Genomic DNA, 19,104 nt, shown 5'->3' with positions numbered 1-19,104 from the left:
CCTTTGGTATGTTGCACCAGCGTTCTTGAGCCCAAACGGCATTACTTTGTAACAGTACAAACCTCTATCAGTGATGAAGGCCATTTTTTTTTCTATCTGAGGTGTACATAGATATCTGGTTATATCCAGAATATGCATCCATGAAACTTAATAGTTCGTGTCCAGCCGTTCCCTCAACGAGCATATCGATTCTTGGGAGAGGAAAGCTGTCATTCGGGTAAGCTTTGTTAAGGTCGGTGAAATCCACACATAGCCTCGACTTTCCATTTGCCTTCTTCACTAAGACCACATTTTCCAGCCAGTCGAGGCAGTACACCTCTTGAATAAAGTCGACTTTTAAGAGCTTTTCCATCTCTTCTGATATAGCCTGATTCCTTTCTGGAACGAAAGTCCTCCTCTTTTGTCTAACAGGTTTAAAGTCAGGATTTACATTTAAGCGGTGCTCTATGATAGTGGGGTCTATACCCGGCATGTCTTCATAGACCCATGTAAATACGTCTCGATTCTTCCTGAGGAATTGAGTAAGTTTATCTTTGATACCTGGGGGGAGTAAAAACCCTATACTCACTTTTTTCTCGGGCTCACCGTCACCAAGGATGACCTCTTCTAGCTCATCTGTAGGTTCCGCTCTATGAAAGTCTGGTCTATCTTTCCCTTCCAGCCCTTCAATCGTAAATGCCTCTTACGATTTTGTTTTTCTAAGAGAGGCGACATAACATTCGCGAGCCATTGTTTGGTCCCCTCTTAGCTCTCCCATACCATATTCAGTTGGGAAGTGCATCAGGAGATGGTAAGTGGACGTGATTGCTTTCATGGCATTTAATGTTGTCCTCCCCAGGATAATATTGTATGATGATGGGCAGTCCACCACTACAAAGTCCACCATTACAGTGACCTGCTTTGGATTGGCTCCTGCAGTAACTGGAAGGGTAACTGCCCCCAGTGGATGTACTTTATCGCCTGAAAATCCCACCAGTGGTGATTTCATGGGTCGGAGCTTCTCTCGGCCAATTTTTAATTTCTCGTACGCCCTAAGAAATAATATGTCAGCCGAGCTACCATTGTCTATCAGTATTCGTCAAATAGTGAAATTAGCAACGACCATGGAAACTACCAGAGGGTCATCATGGGGCTGGTGAATTCCCTTGTCATCTTCTTCAGAAAAGGTTATGACCGGCTCCTCAACTCGAGGTAATTTTGTTGGAGGACTTGTCATTCCAACTTCATTCACCTCTGAAAAACTCCGAATTCTCCTAGCATGAGCCCTCCGAGCCGAACTTGTCTCACCACCACCAGCGAAGCCACCCGATATAACTTTGATCTCACCCATTGGTTGGTGTTGAGGAGGGCGATCATCTCGGCCCTCCCGGGCTGGGTTGGAGCCTCCTTTTCCATTTCTAGTTGTGAATTTGCGTAAATGACCTTTACGAACAAGGTTCTCGATCTGGTTTTTGAGGTCGAAACAATCTTCTGTGTTATGTCCATGGTCCCGGTGAAACCTACAGTATTTACCTAGAGACCTCTTTGTTGGATCAGCTTTTAGCTTTAACGGCCATTTCAATGATGCGTCATCTTGAATCTGCAGAAAGACTGGCTCTACAATGTATTTAGGGGGTATAGTTATTATACCTGCCTGGGCTCACTGGGCGGCGAGACGATCTGTCAGCCTGGTTGTTTGAGAATTTCTTGTACTTCGATTCCTTTTCCTCCCTAGTGTTAGGTGCTGGCCTCTTCTTCTCCGACCTCTTATCTTCACCATCTTTGTTTTTTCGTGCATTCATAGCACCCTCAGCGTTCATGTGCTTCCACGCTCTAACCATCAACTCTGTCATGCTTGTAAGGGCTTCTTTTGATAAGGGAAATAGGAACTTAGAAGTCTGTAGTCCTCCCATAAAGGCTGTGAGGGCAACTTTGTCGTCCACCTCTTCTACCTGCAGCATATTAGCGTTAAAACGACTTATGTAACCACGGAGAGGCTTTCCCTTCTACTGTTTCACATTCAATAAGTGTGTTGCTGTCTCCTATGCCTCTGCCCAGTGATGAAGTGTCCGATGAATTATTTGCTCAACTCATTAAAGATTTCAATGGAGCCTGGCTTTAATTTATTGAACCAAGGACGAGCCCAACCCTTTAGTGTGGTAGGGAAAGCCCTGCACATAATCTCATCTGGTACGACTTGCAAATACATAAGAGCTTTGTAGGTCTCCAAATGATCGAGAGGGTCCCGCGTCCCATCGAAGCTCTCAAGAGTTGGCTTATTAAATTTGCTAGGTAGAGGACAACTCATAACTTAACAGCGAGGCTAAATGCTAGGTTGGTCTTCTGTACCAGATCGTTCACTGTGGCCTGGCCCTTCCCTTTCATTGCTTGCATGACGTCTTTGACCCTAGTTCTCAGATCTTGCATCTACAGATTGAAATAAGTGACGTCTTCAGTCTTGTCACCAACACAACCAGAGGTACCTGTACGGAGCCTGGTATTATTCCGTTCAAGAGACCGATGGTGATGGCTTCTCTGTTGACCCCCTATTTGACTAAGCTCAGCGTCGTTGTCAATCTTACGAGAGTCATTATTGGGTACTTCATTATTCTCCACCTCATTAAGGTCGGCTAAGCGTTGTAGAATTATTGAATTTTTCTGGACTAATTGGTTCATTCCCTTATTTAAGGTTTAAACCTATTGTTCCAACACTGTGACGTGTTCCTGATCGTTTGGGACGGCGGGGGGTTGCCTCGTCGAGTCCCTTTGATCAGAAGTTTGCAACGCTTCGTATTCGCTAGCAACCAGACCAGATCGCAATTGAACCATACTTTATTTAGAGAACTAAAATCGTTCCCATAGACGGCTCTAACTGTTGATGATGGATTTTGCGCAACCTAGATCTGATCTGACTTCCTGAATAAAGAGAAGAAAAAGTGATCCTACGAACACCGGTGTGTTACCGGTGGAGTAGGCTCCGACGAACAAGTCAGTGTGAATGATAATCTCCCTGGAGAAATCGAGAAATTGAGTTAGGGTTTATTGCGTACCTCCAAACGTTGATTACCCTGCCTTTTTTATAGGGCTTAGGTTAAGATGTCACGTAGAATTACCTTATTGTAATCTGTAGACTTAATCCTCATCGTAATCTTTAATCCTTATCACAATCTTTAATCCTTATCGTAATCTATAAAGCCTATCTCAATCTGTAATCCTTATCGTAATCTGTAGAGCCTATCTCAATAGTGCGTTAATTTAACAATCTTCCCTTAATTATGGATATTTAAATTATACATCCATTAGGTCCTGTTATTTGTTGTTGTTTTATTTGCAATTTTGTATTTATATATACCTGTTTGTTATTAGGAAAATGAATGAGCAATGTTCTAGTTATCATATTTTGAATATATATATATATATATATATATATATATATAAATAATTTTATAGGCGTATTCCCGTCGTGTCCGTGTCCTATTTTTTTGAAATTTGCCGTATTACCGTGTTCGTATCGTATCATACCCGTGTCCCGTGTCCGTGTCCGTATCCGTATCCGTGCATCATAGATTTTTGGTGATTTAGAAATGTGGCAATTGGTGGAGAAGTCAAAATCTTTTGATTAGGCCAAACACTACGTATGAGTGTCTGTGGAGGGAAAAATCCTCTCTCCAATAAGAACATGCCACATCAGTAGGTAAGGACCGCATGGGAAAATATTGGTGAGGCAGCACACCACAAAGCCAAGGCCCGGAGTCAAAGCCCAACACGGGTATGGCAAGAGGCCAAAAGCCCAATCGTAGGAGCCAATAACTATGATACAGCATCAGCCCGCCCACATGTGAGCAATCCGGCCCGTAAACAAACCGAATCCAATTCGAATATGGAGACATGCTTGCTTCCTTATGAGCAAGGAATGTGAGTCCTAATTCAATTCAACCTTTTTAATTCATTATAAATAGAGGGATGGGCCTCCCAAAAAAGAGAGAGACAACAATTTCTTCTTGGCATCGTTTTAATTCTTGACTGAATGAGTCTCACATTGAACACGTGTCACGATCTCACAGGTTGAATCTTATACAATCTGACAATTTAAATTTAAAATCATTTTTTTATAAAATAAACAATTAACTCTTTCTTATTTATTTAGTTTTAAAATTTAGAACAATTAGTGACGAAATTTCAAGTTAAGCACCCCAAAATTTGACCTCAACACGGTCAACATAAAAAGACGCAGAGAAATCGATGAGATATGAGACTTGAAGCTTTATTAAATATCTAACTATTTTAGTATTTTTAATTTTTAAAGACAACAAAACAAAAAGAAAGCGGCATATATTTTGTTTTTTTTTTTAAATCTTCAATTTATTATTGGGATAAGGGGGAAAACACCCCTAATTGAAAAAGTGTGCAAAAATCACCCCTAATTTTTTCACATTACGTAAAAATACACCTCAATCATAAATCTGACATAAATTAGTGTTGTAATACTCGTTTTTCCTTTTTACTTTTCCAAAAATGCCAAATGGAATATATATACTACTAATATCATAGTATATGGGTGTTATGTGCGCATCACATTTTTTTAAAAAAAAAAAAAAAGAAATTTTTTTTTTTTTCTCTATATATATCTCTAAATTTTTTTTTTTTAAAAAAAAAAAAAAAAAAACTTTGAAAATTTGCAGAATAAGGATTTGAATTTTTTAAGATGTTAGTGTACTATTTTTTACCAATTTATATATATATATATATATATATATATATATATATATATATATTTTCTTATCAACATTGTTAAAAAAAAAAAAAAAAAAAATCACAATATGAGTGTGCACTAGTTTTCGAAGTTTGGAGTAGATTTGTTTTCTTTAGTTTGCATTTTATTTTCATTTCTTATCTTCTATTTTTATCTTTATTTTTATTTTATTTTTTATTTTTATCTTTACTTGTCAATTGTCGGTGTCCTCTAATAATGTTATTTTTCGTTATTTTATTAAATTATTTATTTTTATATATTTTATAAAATGATTCAATATGGGTAATTTAGTTAATTTAGGAAAGGTTGTCGTGTATTGAACCATTGCAATTTCATGGAATGTTCGAAATATCTTACCACCATCTTCAAAGTCATTTGATAGACGACCAAGTCTTGATTCTTTTTATGGACATTTCCACACACACTCACATGGTCACTCTTCCTTGTTACATCTCACACATTTCCTAGAAAACACAACATAAATCTCCTCAAGAAAATTTTATTCTGCAAATGCTCTCAAACAGAATCCAAGTTCTCATATATATGTTAACAATGTCCATTGCATTCCTTCCATCACCAAGAATAAGCTCTCTCTCTCTCTCTCTCTCCAAATGGAATTCCAACTTTTCTTCAGAATTCTCTACTGGGACATCAGAGTTCACAATTTTCTCTCAGATGTCCACTACTTTCTCCAAACTCTGCTAGCTTTCATTGCCACCAAATGGAAAACTTGTCCCAACACGAAAAGCCGAAACACTGATCAGCCATTGCAGTGCATTCCCATTGATCGTGAGATTAATCCCATTGTTGATGATCAAGAACTTTGCTTTGGAGAGCTAAAGATGGTGATGGACAGGTTGGGTATATCGTACGATCCAATTGGTGCTGATGATGACAAGTTTGGTGTAGAAGAGTTTTCAACAATGTTTGATGATGAAGAGCCTTGTTTTGAAGAGTTGGAGGAAGCTTTTGGAGTGTTTGATGTGAACCAAGATGGGTTCATAGATGCAACTGAGTTGCAGAGAGTACTCTATAGTTTAGGGCTAATGGAGAGATCACAGGTGGAGGAGTGCACTAGGATGATTTGTGCATTTGATGAAAATGGGGATGGACTCGTTGACTTCAATGAGTTTGTCAAATTAATGGAGAAGTGTTGCTAAAAAGTTCTTGGCCAAATAATAATTTCATCTTTTTATTTTATTTTTTTTTTTTCAAGTTGGACATGTATCTAGTTTGTGGATATAAAAAATAACGTGTTTTTTTCTTAGTCTATGTACTGGTGAAATTTCTTTTATGATATGAAATATTAAATTTTTGTGAGTTAGGAATTTGACTTGGACCAAACTGAAGTTGAATCAAGCCCAACGAATCATTGAAGAAATTTTGATAGTTCCTTAATTGTTTGAGTTGGTTTGAGTTGAATTTAAACTATTATTACAAAAAGATAAGTTTGAATTTCCTATATTAGGAATTCAACTTGAATCATTCTAAAGTTGAATTCAGATTGACAGAGCCATTTAACAAGTTTTAGGTTGAGTTTGAGTTGAATTTCAACTATTATTACATAAATAAATATAAATTCGTTCAATTTAACTCATTAGATTGCGTGACAGGTTTAGCTTTTTAACCAATTTCTTTCAAATTGTTAACATGTGCAATTCATCTATCTTGAATCGAATACAATTTCTGCTGAATTTTCATAAGAAAAAACACAAATTTCCAAACACAAAACTAATTCAGATAAGTAGTAAACGCATAGTATTTTTTTATTTTACTTTTTTTTTATCCAATGTATTTTCTAATATAAAAAAGAAAAAACTTTTAGCCTCAACCTATCCAAACATCCAAATTGGTAACCAAATTGAGATTTGATAATGATTTTTGTCGTAATAAACACCTTGATCTTGGAATTGAGATTTGGTATTGATTTTTGTCCTAATAAACACCTTGATCTTGGAATTCTAATACTCCTCATGCGAGTAAATATTAGGTGTGGTAGGCGCACGGTGTACCATATGCATCCAAAGGTGTACCAGATGCATCCAAACTATCCATATATTATACGCACTAATACATGTAAATCTTAAACGGCTTATACGCACTAATGCATATATTATACGCCCAGTACACCAAGCGCATCCGATATCTATTCTTCTTCTACTTTGTAACAGTGATGAGCACCCCATATCTGTTCTCCTAGTACTTGTGTAATAGTGATGAAACACCAAATCCAACAACAATAATGAGAAAGCCCAGTAGATGGTAGCTAATATTTCATTGGAAGCCTACGGTTGACCATAAAATCATGGGAATAGATCCAATGCATTCTCCTCATTGGACCAAAATGGTTTTTTTCTTTTTCTAAATAAACAATGTTCAAAAAAATCTTTATTTTATTTTTAAGTAGGGATTCTTTCCCAACCAATGATATGAGCCAATCATATAGTGACACGTCTTCCCTAATGATACATATAAAAATTAAAAAATTGAAAGGGAATGAAGATCTACGCATGTTATCTATGTGGTCAACCCAAAAAATAATAATAATCAGCAAACTCTTGCTTAGTCTTTGTAAATTGAGTAAAAAGAAAGTTGATATGAACATGAAAAGGGAAGGATAGAGGAAAGAGAGAGAGACAGAGAGAGATGCAAGCAGCAATCAAGTGATGATCCCATTACTGGAAGAGAATTTGAGATTAACAGAGGAAGATGAAAATAAAAGAGGATACGATCGTTTGAAGCCCTGACAGAAAGCATCCTTGGTGTTAATAAGGAGACTTGTCCCACATTGAATTTGATGGGAAAGTTGATAAGTATATATGAGTTGAGTGTTAATCTTACCTAATAGGTTAAGCTTTTGAATTAAATTACGAAACACCCGCTCGTTACTGTATTTTAACTGTATATCCATATGAATTTATATATAAGTCGTAGTGATGATCTGATTTTTCCTTTAACCATCTTTATATGGTGAACAAACTTGAATATTTTTTTCTTATTTATGTGTATTTCTTTTTAATAATTTCTCTATTTTTTATACTTAAATTATTTATCATAGAGTTTTACTTACATACAATGCACGTGTTTTTTGTTAGTTAATTAAAAAGGTGAAAAGAAAAAGAAATGGAAGTCCGGTCAATGTGGTTCATTTTCCTTTTTTTATTACTTTCTTCAATAGTTAGTACGGTGTACCTACTCATTGGTGGTGAGTATAGAAATATTGTACCTCAATTAATTAGTTTTGTCTAATAATATTAACAGTTCCATTTTTTAAAGAGTAATGATATTTTGGACTACTTTCTCAGCGTGAGGACATCCACATATTTGAAATGAGAAGAGACGATTTCGAATGCATTTGGAGATTGCATCAAGTGTTCTCTCCTGGGTACAAGAACGATTAAAAAACACTCTGGCATTGCGATTTTTCGAAATGTGGTACATGAAAATCGTCAAGGTAAGTTTTTATACAAGGATTTTGCTTGATTTTTTCTTTTGCTCCCAATTGGATGCCCAAATTAAAATTCTTGTCAATTTCTAGGGCTAGTATAGAAACCTCGATCAAATTTTAGATGAATAATTGCATTGATATAGAATAGATGGTGATGAGATTCAGGCCCATTTAGGCAGAGTGTACGCACATCAGGTTGCATGAGGTATTCTTTCATTGACTATTAATTGCATTTTTTATCGTATTAATTTCAATTTAACTGCTATTACAACTCTTTTTATTCATTCAACCGTCATACCTCTCTTGACTTGCCCATGCATGTGGCGGGAATGTTGCTTGCTATGCAAATTCGATTGTGAGTCGGGTGAATATATGGCGGCAAAGGGCATGTTTTTCTTGATGTAGATATCAATTCTATGCATTTTTTCTTTTTTAATTCACTTTTTTTATTCAATTAAACATTCTATCTTTTTATTTTTAATTTTATCTTCATTCCCCACTTGGTTGGTTTCAGGGTTTGTTTCCCACAGAAAAACTTTCTTTAAATTTTATTTCATGTTTTGCAAAAATACTTAGAACCCATATTTGAATTAACCAATTTTATTTATTTTTTTTGTACTTTTTTTTTCATGAAGGAAAAACATATCAGTGTTGTCTATGATCTACTAGATGGAGGTCAAGTTATGGTTTTTTTTTTTTTTTTTTTTTTTTTTTTTGCATATATTCAAATAGTTACGATGATACTATGACTTTTTCTTTAACTATTTATATACAAAAGTCGTGGTGATGATATAATTTTCCCTTTTAAGTATTATTTATGTGTATTTCTTTTTAATAATTTCTATATTTTTTTTATACTTAAACTATTTATCATAGAATTTTACTCACGTGCAATACACATGCTTTTTGCTAATTAATTAAAAATAAAGAAAAAAATGAAAGTCGGGTCAATGCGGGTTCATTTTCCTTTTTTTTTACTTTCTTCAGCAGTCACTATAATGTACCTACTCACATAAGTATTGTCTCTTAATTAATTAGTTTTGTCGAATAATATTTAACAGCTCCAAATTTTTAAAAGTAATAAAATTTTTGGCCAATTTCTCTGCAGCAAAAATTCGAATTGAGAAGAGTCAATTTCTAATGCATTTATAGTTTGCATTAAGTGTTCGCTCTTAAGTACAACAATAATAAGAGAACACTCTAGCGTTGCGCTTCTTCAAAATATTGTGCACGAACTTACAAGGTAAGTTTCCATACAAGGATTTTGTTTGATGTTTTTTCTTTTGTTGCCAATTGGATGCCCCAAATTAAAATTCTTGCCAATTTCTAGGGCTAGTATGGAAACCACATTTGAATTGAAGAATTAACAAATTTTAGATGAATAATTGCATTAATGGAATAGATGGTTATAAGATTCAGACTCATTTAGGCAGAGTGCACACACATTAGGTTTCATTAGGTACCGTCTGGTAAGCTTCTTGTTAGTTCAAAGATTTTCTTAGATGGCTAACCAGGAAAAAAAGTACGTGAATATTTCTAAACATTTTTTTTGTAGTTTTTAAAATGAAAAATTAAGGTTTTTGCTGCTTTGATTCAAAGTGTAAGTTTTTTTCTAATACAAATATTATTTCATTGACTATTAATTACTTTTTTGTCATATTAATTGTAATTCAATTGCTATTATACTTATTTTTATTCATTCAACCGATATGACTCTATTGAGTTGCCCATGTATGTGGTGGGAATGTTGCTTGATATGCAGATTCGATTGAGGTATGGTGGTAAATGGCGTATTTTTCTTAATCCATATATCAATTCTATGCATTTTTTGCTTTTTTAATTCACTATTTTTATTCAATTAGACTTTCCCTCTTAATTTAAATGTTCTCTTCATTCCCTACTTGGTTGATTCCAGGGTTTTTTTTCCCACACTAAAACTTTCTTTAAATTTTATTTCAATTTTTTACAAAAATGCTGAAAACCCAAATTTGAATTCAACAATTTTATTTATTCATTTTTTCAAAAAGGAAGAACATCTCAAAATTGTCTATCATCTACTAGATGGAAGTCGGGTTGCTTTTTCTTTTTTTTTTTTTTTCTTTTTTTTTTTTTTTTCATATATATTCATATAGTCGCGGTGATCAGGGGCGGAGGGCACATGTCCCTCCTGAAAATTTTGTTTTCCCTACTATGATATGCATATTTGTTTTGAAAGTTCAAAAATGCCCCTCCTCAAAAATAATAAAATTAATGAAAAAGAAAAGTTAGAGTGAAAACATGCTATAATTTGCAAGGCCTAAAAGGGAAGAGAATGTTTAGTAGTGTGTTATGTGTAGGGCCTAGAGCCTAAAAGTGGAAGACCAATGGTTAGTGGTGTGTTTGAGCGGTGATAACTTTGTAGTTGGTATGTGTACTGGTCAATTTCTGAACAAAAACAGTAAGGTCCTTGTATAGAATCTTCATGCTCTCTCTGCCCGTCCTTGCTCAATTTTTCAATTTCATTTTCTTCCATTGCTCTTTACATAGTTCAACATCAGAATTAGAATAGGAATGAGAGAATTTAAAGATAGAGATAGAAATCAGAATCAATCTTCTATTTTGATGTCAATCTATCATCGACTCACCCCTCAATTTGCAGGGTTTTTTTTTCTCTAAATTTGCAGGTAAAATACACTCATTTTTTTTTATAGAATATGAAAACCCTAGTTTTGTTTTGTTCATATGAATCTATTATCTATTTTAGTAACTGCAATTTAGTTCTATATTGTTCACAACGTCACATGAATCTATCACATGAATTAGATCAAGAATATTATACTGCTGTTTGATAATTTTGTGATTTTGCTATGATTTTTTGTTTTTATTGTTTGCCTGAAAAAAATTATTTGTTGGTCATTTTTATTTATTTATTTATTTATTTATTTATTATTATTATTATTTTCAAATACACCATGCCTCCCCTAAAAGATACAATCTGGGCTCCGCCCGAGTGGTGATGATATACTTCTCTTTAACTATCAATGTATATGGATGTGTATATAAGGCTTATATATTATAAGCCATGGTTATGATCGGATTTTTCCTTTAACTATCTATATATATTGAACAATAACTTAATATTTTTTCCTTATTTATCTATATTTCTTCTAAATGATTTATGTATTTTTTATACTTAAAATATTATTTATCATAGACTTTTACTCACATGCAATGCACATGCTTTTTTGCTTGTTAATTAAAAAGTTGAAAAGAAAAAAAAATGGAATTCGGGTCAATACGAGTTCATTTTTTTTTTTTTTTTATCACTTTCTTCAACAATAGTATGATATACTTATTCATTGGTGAGTAGGTACGTATTGTCCTTCAATTAAATAATTTTATCGAATAATATTGGCAACTCCATATTTTAAAGAATAATAACATTTTTTAGCAACTTTCTGCGCACGAGGACATCGACATCTTCAAACTGAGAAGAGTCAATTTCAAATGCATTTAGAGATTGCATCAAGTGTTTGTTTTTGGGTACAACAATGATTAGAAAACACTCTTGGGTACACGAAACTCATCGAGGTAAGTTTTCATACAAGAATTTTGCATTATTTTTTCTTTTGTTTCCAATTGGATGCCCGAATTACAAATCTTGTCAATTTCTAGGGCTAGAATGGAAACCAAACTTGAATTGAAGAATTGACCTGACTTATCCAGAAGGTGAGTGGTGAGTGTTTCCATGTGATAATGCCCTCTTATGTTTATGAAACAGTAGCATAACTGTTGATGCTCCTCCTTTGCCTGCTGTTGAGATTAATTGCATTGATCAGAGGCCACATGATAGCCAATGATCACACAAAATTGATTATTTGTTTTCATTGTTGACTTCAAATCTAATGAACTTCCTTGCCATATTATCTCTAGACCAGAGTCTGTAATAGATCATATAAAACACCAAACCCAACGACAATAACGAGAAGGCCCAATTGATAGTAGGCTAACAATTTTTTTGGCAAGCCCACTGTTGACATAAAATCGCGCCATAAATCCAACCATTCTTCATTAGATCAACATATTTTTCCTTTTTTTTTTTTTTTTTTTTTTTTTTTGTACCCTATAAATAAACAATGGTCAGGCAAATATCTATTCTTGCCCAGCTTTAGTTTCTCATTTTATTGGATCGTATCATTATTATAATAAGTGAGCCCAGCATATGATTTGATCATATCATTAAACTCTCAATTAATTAGTCTTGTCTAGCAATATTAGCAGTTCCATTTGTTTTTTTTTTTTTTTTAAGTAATGACATTTTTTCATGAATAAGTTTTTTTATCGTTTGCCAGGCTAAAAAAAAAAAAAAACTTGCAAGGGTAACATCTGATCGTTAGCAATCTCAGTTGAGAGAATCAAACCGATTTCTGAAATGTTTTTGTGGATATTCCTTAATGACTCGGCTATTTATGTAACAAAAGAAGCAGATGATTAACCAAAATAAATGTGGTAATCACGGAGTTCCAATTAATATTCACAATTTTCTCTGTTTATTGAAAATAATCACCATATGTGCTACATTATTAGTACCTAATAATTTCTCCTCATTTTAAAGGGGAGGCTGAAACTTGGCCCATACAAATTAAAGGGTTGAAATTTGGAGCTGTTGCACACATCACATTGTCCTTAAATTCAGGCCAACTGCACCACATTTTACACCATAGTTACTAATCATGACTTGCATCTCATGTCACCCTCTTTATTTCACTAATATTCTTTTGATTTCTTAATTAAAAAAAATCATCAACATTTAATTCTGAGATAAAGGAACAAACTTTCCCTAGCACACCCTTATTTAACAAATTTAAATATATCTTCCTTGTAGTAGTACTATAGACATTACATATACATGTATGTATATATATATGTGTGTGTGTGTCTGTGTGTGTATCTAATGAATATTTGGATCAACCCCACCAAGCATATGGGACAGTTCCATAATCCTATCCCATGTGGGTTGCATGAACACTCAGAAGATTCTGCTGAGGCAAGTATGTTTAACAGTTACCATCATGAATACATAAATAGTCAGGAGGGGGTTTCAGGGCCAGAATTGTGTGCCTCACTTTTGCAGGCCCATGAGAAAAGGATGTCTTCAAAGTTCTGGTCTCCTTTTTTGTCTTTCTAAAGCCTCATCATCAATCTCCAAGTTTTTTCTCCCACCCATTAATTAATTCTCTCAAACTCACTCCATTTTTTGTGGCACACCACATAACAAACTTTAATGAATTTTTAATGAAAGAAATATAAACAAACAGACAATGTTTTTTTAACTGGGAATATAATTTGATCATATTCAATGCATTCAAAATTTGATTTTATTCTTTTTTTTCTCTTTTCTCGGTTAGATAAATACTCACGCCAGCACGCGCACACAAATTCCTACTTTGGTGCTCGAAACCCTCACTTCCTGTTCGAGAAAGAAGTGGTTATAACAGGAGGCTAATGGCCAGTGGTTAATTAGTTCTTATTCTTAGTAAATTAAGCAATCAAAATTGAAAAATAAAAAAACAGGAGAACAATGCAGAAAAAATAAAAAGTAAATAAAAATAAAAAGATATCTAGCTAAAGCTAGCACTTTATTGTTTCACATATGGGAAATTAGTAGATTGTACAAGAAAAGCCCAAGTGGGAATTGACTTCAAAAAGACAATTGTGCTTGATATTTTACTGTCACCCAACTGAAAACATCTTCAATTTCTCTCCCTGCCTCTATTTGGCCCTCTCATTTATACTTTGGAACACAGTCCATGTTGTGAGATTTGGAAAACCGTTTTCATCATATCTTTTTTTTCCTTTTCTTGGCTTGGCTTCTAACTTCTTCATGTGGCTCCTACTCCAAGAAAGTCAATGAAGGGTAGTGCAGCAATATTGGTCTCAAAATGGTTGTTGTTGTTGTTGTTGTCGTCCTCCTCCTCCTCCTCCTCCTCCTCTGGTGAATGTGAAACTTGTTCAGTGGCTGAAACTTGCGGTGTTGAGAAATCTGAGAAGCTAGTAGAAGAAGGGTAGTGATGATGATAGTGAGACTGTTGCATTGTCTTTACCAATGGAGGTTGTTGGTGTTGGTGGTGGTGATACATCATACATGACATGCTGGCAGCTTCATCTCTTGTATCCCAAGATCTGTTGTTCTGCTGCCTAAAAATGCTCATCATCTCATGGCTCTTGGGACCTGCATAAACACAACCAACCAACCACTCAAAAACCTGAAAATTATTACTAACTGCTACTAGTGTGCTAAAAAGGTGTACACATATATACATATAACACTGTGTGTGTGTGTGTTTTTAAAAGCAACAAAAAAAAGTTGTGAAGAAAAGGGTTGCTTTAGTCCACATGCAGATGAACAAGACTGCAGGAATTTTAAATATGACTATAGTTCCACTGCAAGGAGAGTGGAGAAACTGTAATAAGAAAATTTGGTAGAAGACTAAAATGGAAACCAATGAGCAGCAGCACAGAAACCAAAATGCACAACACTGCAGCAACGAACACATCATATAGATAGATACATAGATATAATAGGGAGAGGTAAAGGAGGGAATCACAAAGGACACACTACCAGGGAGGAAATCAAAAGGTGTCTGCTGTGCACAAAGCCCACTGTGAGGAAGAGGAGGGACATGCACATTATTGCTTGGCATTGCTTCACCAACACCAACCATGTGGGGTGAACCATTTGATAAGCCTGCAGGACTAAGTACCCCACCACCAAATGGGAAAACATGAGGTGGGTTGTTGAAGAAATTGGCAGCAGGAGGGTATACTGATGGTGGTGGTGGTGGTGGCTCTGTTGATCTTATGGTGCTTGATGATTCACCTTCCATTCTCCTGTAAACATGGGACTGTTGTCCCATCTTTCTCCTCCTGTAAGCACTGGACTGTTCTCTATACTTTCTTGCCATTATGACATGCCAATGATTCTTCACTGCATTATCAGTCCTCCCAGGGAAAAGCCTAGCAATCATAGCCCATTTGTTACCATATAGTCTATGAGCAGCCATTAGCCTCTCTTCTTCTTCTTCAGTGAAAGCTCTTCTGTTGATCCTTGGATCCAACTGGTTAAACCATCTCAACCTACAACTCTTACCTTCACACACACACACACAGACAAAACACCAAAACAAAGATAAAATTAGTACAAGAACAAGAAGAAAAAGAAGAATTTTTTATTAATTAAGGAAAATAGGGAAATTAATCAATTAATTACCTGATCTTCCTTCTAACTTCTCTGCTATAAGATTCCAGTTTTGAGGGCCATATTGAGCTACAAGTTCCTTGAGCTTAGCATCTTCTGCAGGCCTCCAATGCCCTCTGGCACACAGCTTAGACTGACCACAATCTGTTTCTTTGCCATTACTCATGACTGTGTCGCTCATGTTAGCTTTCTCTCGATGATCTTCATTTAGGCTGCCATTGAGATCAATGGTTTCATTGTATTCCCCAAATCCATCACTGCAATCAGAGCCCTTACCTTCTTGATCAGTACTGTTAATGTTGTGGGCTTCCTCTAAACTTCTTGTGGTGCAATTTCTCATAAATGGAAAACCACCCCAACAAGCAGCAGCCCTTCCATTATTACCCTCTGGTGAAGAAGACAAAGATGAAGAGATTCCTCCATAGTTTGGATTGATTGAGAGAGAACCCATGTCTGCAAACACCATCCCCATTGTCATAGAAGAAGAAGAAAAAGGAGAAGAAGATAAAGATGAGGATGAGGAAGTGGTGGAGTAACAGGTAATGCCATTTGTGTGATGATTTGGTGCATATATAACACACTTGTTGGCCATTCCTTCTTTTCTGTGTCTGACAGATGCTGGCTATTTCGCTAAGAACTGTTACAAAGTCATCATCTTCATCATGGACAGATACATACAAAGTGCATGTGAAAGAAAAAAAGATTTTTAGGGACTAAAATGAGAAGGAACTTTGACAGATAGTGAAGAGGAGGGGAAAGGAGAGTTTGCAGTGGGAAGAAAAAACTTGAAACAGCACCAAACAGCAAAAGTGTTTCTAACGGAAGCCTCCTCCCTCTCTCTCTCTCTCTATACATGGCCTTGGCCTCTCTCTCTCTCTCCCCTATCTCTTTCACTCTCTCTCATGAGTGAGGGAGGGAGAGTGTGTGAGTAGTTAACCACCCTGACTGACCGACCTCACACTGACCTGTATGTAACAGTCAACTAGTTTATGTGCATTAATATTTGGTATTAAAAAATAGGTAGTTTAAGAAGATTACAAAAATAGTAGTATTATATTATTATTTTTCTCTTCTTTTTAACAAAATCACACATCATTCACACGTGTGAAGGAGAGAGAAAATCTCTCTCTTTCTCTCTCTATAAGTCTGTGAGTAGGGCTGAAGGTTCTTAGGCTGTCTCTCTGAACAATGACAAGAAAGGCTCTAATGTGATGTCTGCTATCTTGGGCATGTGCAGGTCTAAGACACCTTTCTTTTCAAAGTGGGAAAATGATAGCTTGAAATAGCAACCTTGTCAACACAAGTAAATAACCTAGCTCTCCATCTCCATCAACTTTTTAACTTTAGAGGAGGTTTAGCTTTTGTTTCTGTTAACCACCTGAACCTGAAGTAGACCCCAATCATCAACATCACTAAAACCATGGACCCAAACTGGCCATTGAAACTTGATGTGAAATCAAACTACCCCTAATAACCAAATTAAACTTCTTGTTTAGAATGGAAGGAATTGTTAAGGATGCATAATTGGCAAGGTGTAAGAGGAAAAGAAAAAAAAAAAGAAAAAGAGGGATGGTTTAATAGGTAAATTACATTGATCACCGTTGACGTTTGTTTTAATTGCACAGACATTCTTTATAGTTTCAAAAATTACTTTAACATTATTGAAAAGTAAACTTTTTAACAGTTATCTTTTTTTTTAAAAAGTCAACATGAGTCAAAAACAAAAATATCTAATTTCACACACTTAATATTAGTAGAATGTCACTATTACTCTTATATCACTATATACCCAATCTTTGTATGTATATATTTATGCAAATATGCTATGTATATACATGAATGAATAATTTTTCTTTTTTCACAAATTTCTCCAAAGCCATCGTAGTGATAGATATAAAGAGACATCAACTTAACTTGTCACATTCATACTCAGACGATGTGGAATTATGCACCTATGGCTCTCCAGTAGCCTATTGGTATCACCTACACACACTTACACACACCTGCCCCACAAGGTAGTCACAATCACCCAATATATGGGGCCCAACATCCTCGTTGGTCACACTTCCGATTGGGTCAGGCTCTGATACCATTTGTAACAACCCTTACCCTAACCTCCTAGGTGACCTCCTGGGAAGTCTCTGGACTCGGGGAGATAAAAGTGGACACTATTGTGTCTGCCTAGAGTGAGGTTTGTTACATATATATATATATATATATATATATATATATATATATATATATATATATTCTCTCAAATATTTTATTTTAGTTTAATTTTAGAACTTGTATCCCTAAATAACTACAAAGATGACCTAGATGAGTCCCCCACAACTAGGGCTGCAACTCAGGTGGGTTGGGCGGGTTTGAGGTCTAACTTGAGCCCAACCCACTATATGAAATGCTAAACTCAAGCCCAACCCTAACCTTATCCTCCACCCTAATTATTCAACCTGAGCCCAACCCATCCTTCTACTTTTCAATTTGAGCTTACAACTCAGGCTTAGATTTCATATAAAAATTTTGGGTTGATTCAGGTTACTCATAAAGCTAATCTTCACACCGAAAATTTAATATGATCTTAAATTAGTATTAGATTAAATTACTCTTAAATAAGAAAAAGTTCAAAAACTTTTTTGTAGATTTTTAATAAATTACAAACAATAAGTTAAGATTTAACAAAAAAAAAGTCGAAAAAAAAAAAAATAAAGGTAATCATACTTTAAATAATATATATAATGTATTTTAAAGAAAAAATGTATATGAAAATAATATTATAATTCGGGTTCGGGTTGGCTTAGGTTGCTAGCACTTCAACACAAGCCTAACCCTAATTTAATTCTGGTTAAGATTTTTCAACCAAAGCCCAACCCTAATTATAAAAATGATTGTCCAAGTTCGTAAAAAATCGGGCTGGGCTCGGGTTAGGTTCGGGTTTCCCAACCCAAGTTGCACCCCTACCCACAACCACTCTATTTTTCTCACCTCCAAAATTTCTGTATATTTTAACTCAAACAAATCGCACCTAAGATGCACATCCACTCGCTCCACCACTATATCGCACCTAAGATGCACAATCAAACAATTCACCACCAATGGTGGGTGTTGGCAGTTTTGTTACGATGGCTACATTTTATCCCTCCCTCGTAGCTTTATGTAAGTCACCTCAAATCCACATCCACTTGCTCCACCACCATATCGCACCTAAGATGCATAATAAGACAATTCACCACCAATGATGAGTGTTAATAGCTTTATGGAAATGGCTACATTTATCCATCTCTCGCTCTTTCTCTCTCTATATATATATATGTAAATCACCTCAAATCCACGTCCACTTGGTCCATCACCATATCACACCCAGATGCACAATCAGACAATTCATCACCAACTGTGGGTGCTGGTAGCTTTACGGCGATGGCTCGTGAAATAGGGTTCAAGAAAAAAAAAAGAGGAATTAATTAGGTGTGCGGTGGTTGTTGGCTATGCGACAATTTATACTTAAAAATAGTTCATGTTAAATTTTGTTTTTAACCATTCTCTATTTTTAACTTAGTTCAATGACAAATTCAAATGAATGAGAATTGGGCTTGATTAGAAAGTTTTAGAACTTTAAAGGAATGATAATAGGGTTTACAAAGTTTTAGAGACAGAAAGAAATAGGCATAAAAGGCATCTGTATTAGTC

At 35.1% G+C, this 19,104-nt stretch overlaps 3 protein-coding genes across 3 annotated transcripts; 1 reads left to right on the top strand and 2 right to left on the bottom strand.

Annotated features, from left to right (window-relative positions):
* Positions 1-1,078: 1,078 nt before the first annotated feature.
* LOC132296152 (uncharacterized) lies at positions 1,079-2,406 on the bottom strand. Its single transcript, XM_059794381.1, has 3 exons — positions 2,329-2,406; positions 1,644-1,931; positions 1,079-1,579 (listed from the first exon to the last, which is right to left on the bottom strand). The coding sequence occupies exons 1-3, from the start codon at positions 2,404-2,406 to the stop codon at positions 1,079-1,081; spliced, it is 867 nt and encodes a 288-aa protein (XP_059650364.1).
* A 2,919-nt stretch (positions 2,407-5,325) lies between these two features.
* On the top strand, positions 5,326-6,161 carry LOC132286858 (probable calcium-binding protein CML46). The gene has a single exon (XM_059789266.1). The coding sequence runs from the start codon at positions 5,344-5,346 to the stop codon at positions 5,890-5,892; it is 549 nt and encodes a 182-aa protein (XP_059645249.1). The 5' UTR covers positions 5,326-5,343; the 3' UTR covers positions 5,893-6,161.
* A 7,339-nt stretch (positions 6,162-13,500) lies between these two features.
* LOC132296151 (uncharacterized) lies at positions 13,501-16,240 on the bottom strand. The gene is made up of 4 exons (XM_059794380.1): positions 15,430-16,240; positions 14,782-15,309; positions 14,605-14,698; positions 13,501-14,456 (listed from the first exon to the last, which is right to left on the bottom strand). Exons 1-4 carry the CDS (start codon positions 16,007-16,009, stop codon positions 14,042-14,044), a joined length of 1,617 nt encoding a protein of 538 aa, XP_059650363.1. The 5' UTR covers positions 16,010-16,240; the 3' UTR covers positions 13,501-14,041.
* Positions 16,241-19,104: the final 2,864 nt, after the last annotated feature.

The sequence above is a fragment of the Cornus florida genome, unplaced genomic scaffold, assembly GCF_030987335.1.
Source record: "Cornus florida cultivar Cherokee Brave unplaced genomic scaffold, ASM3098733v1 CherokeeBrave_3.0.0_Hap2_Chr02, whole genome shotgun sequence".
Lineage (NCBI taxonomy): Eukaryota > Viridiplantae > Streptophyta > Magnoliopsida > Cornales > Cornaceae > Cornus > Cornus florida.
The sequence above is the reverse complement of the archived record's forward strand: the minus strand, read 5'-3'. Positions and strand labels throughout refer to the sequence as shown.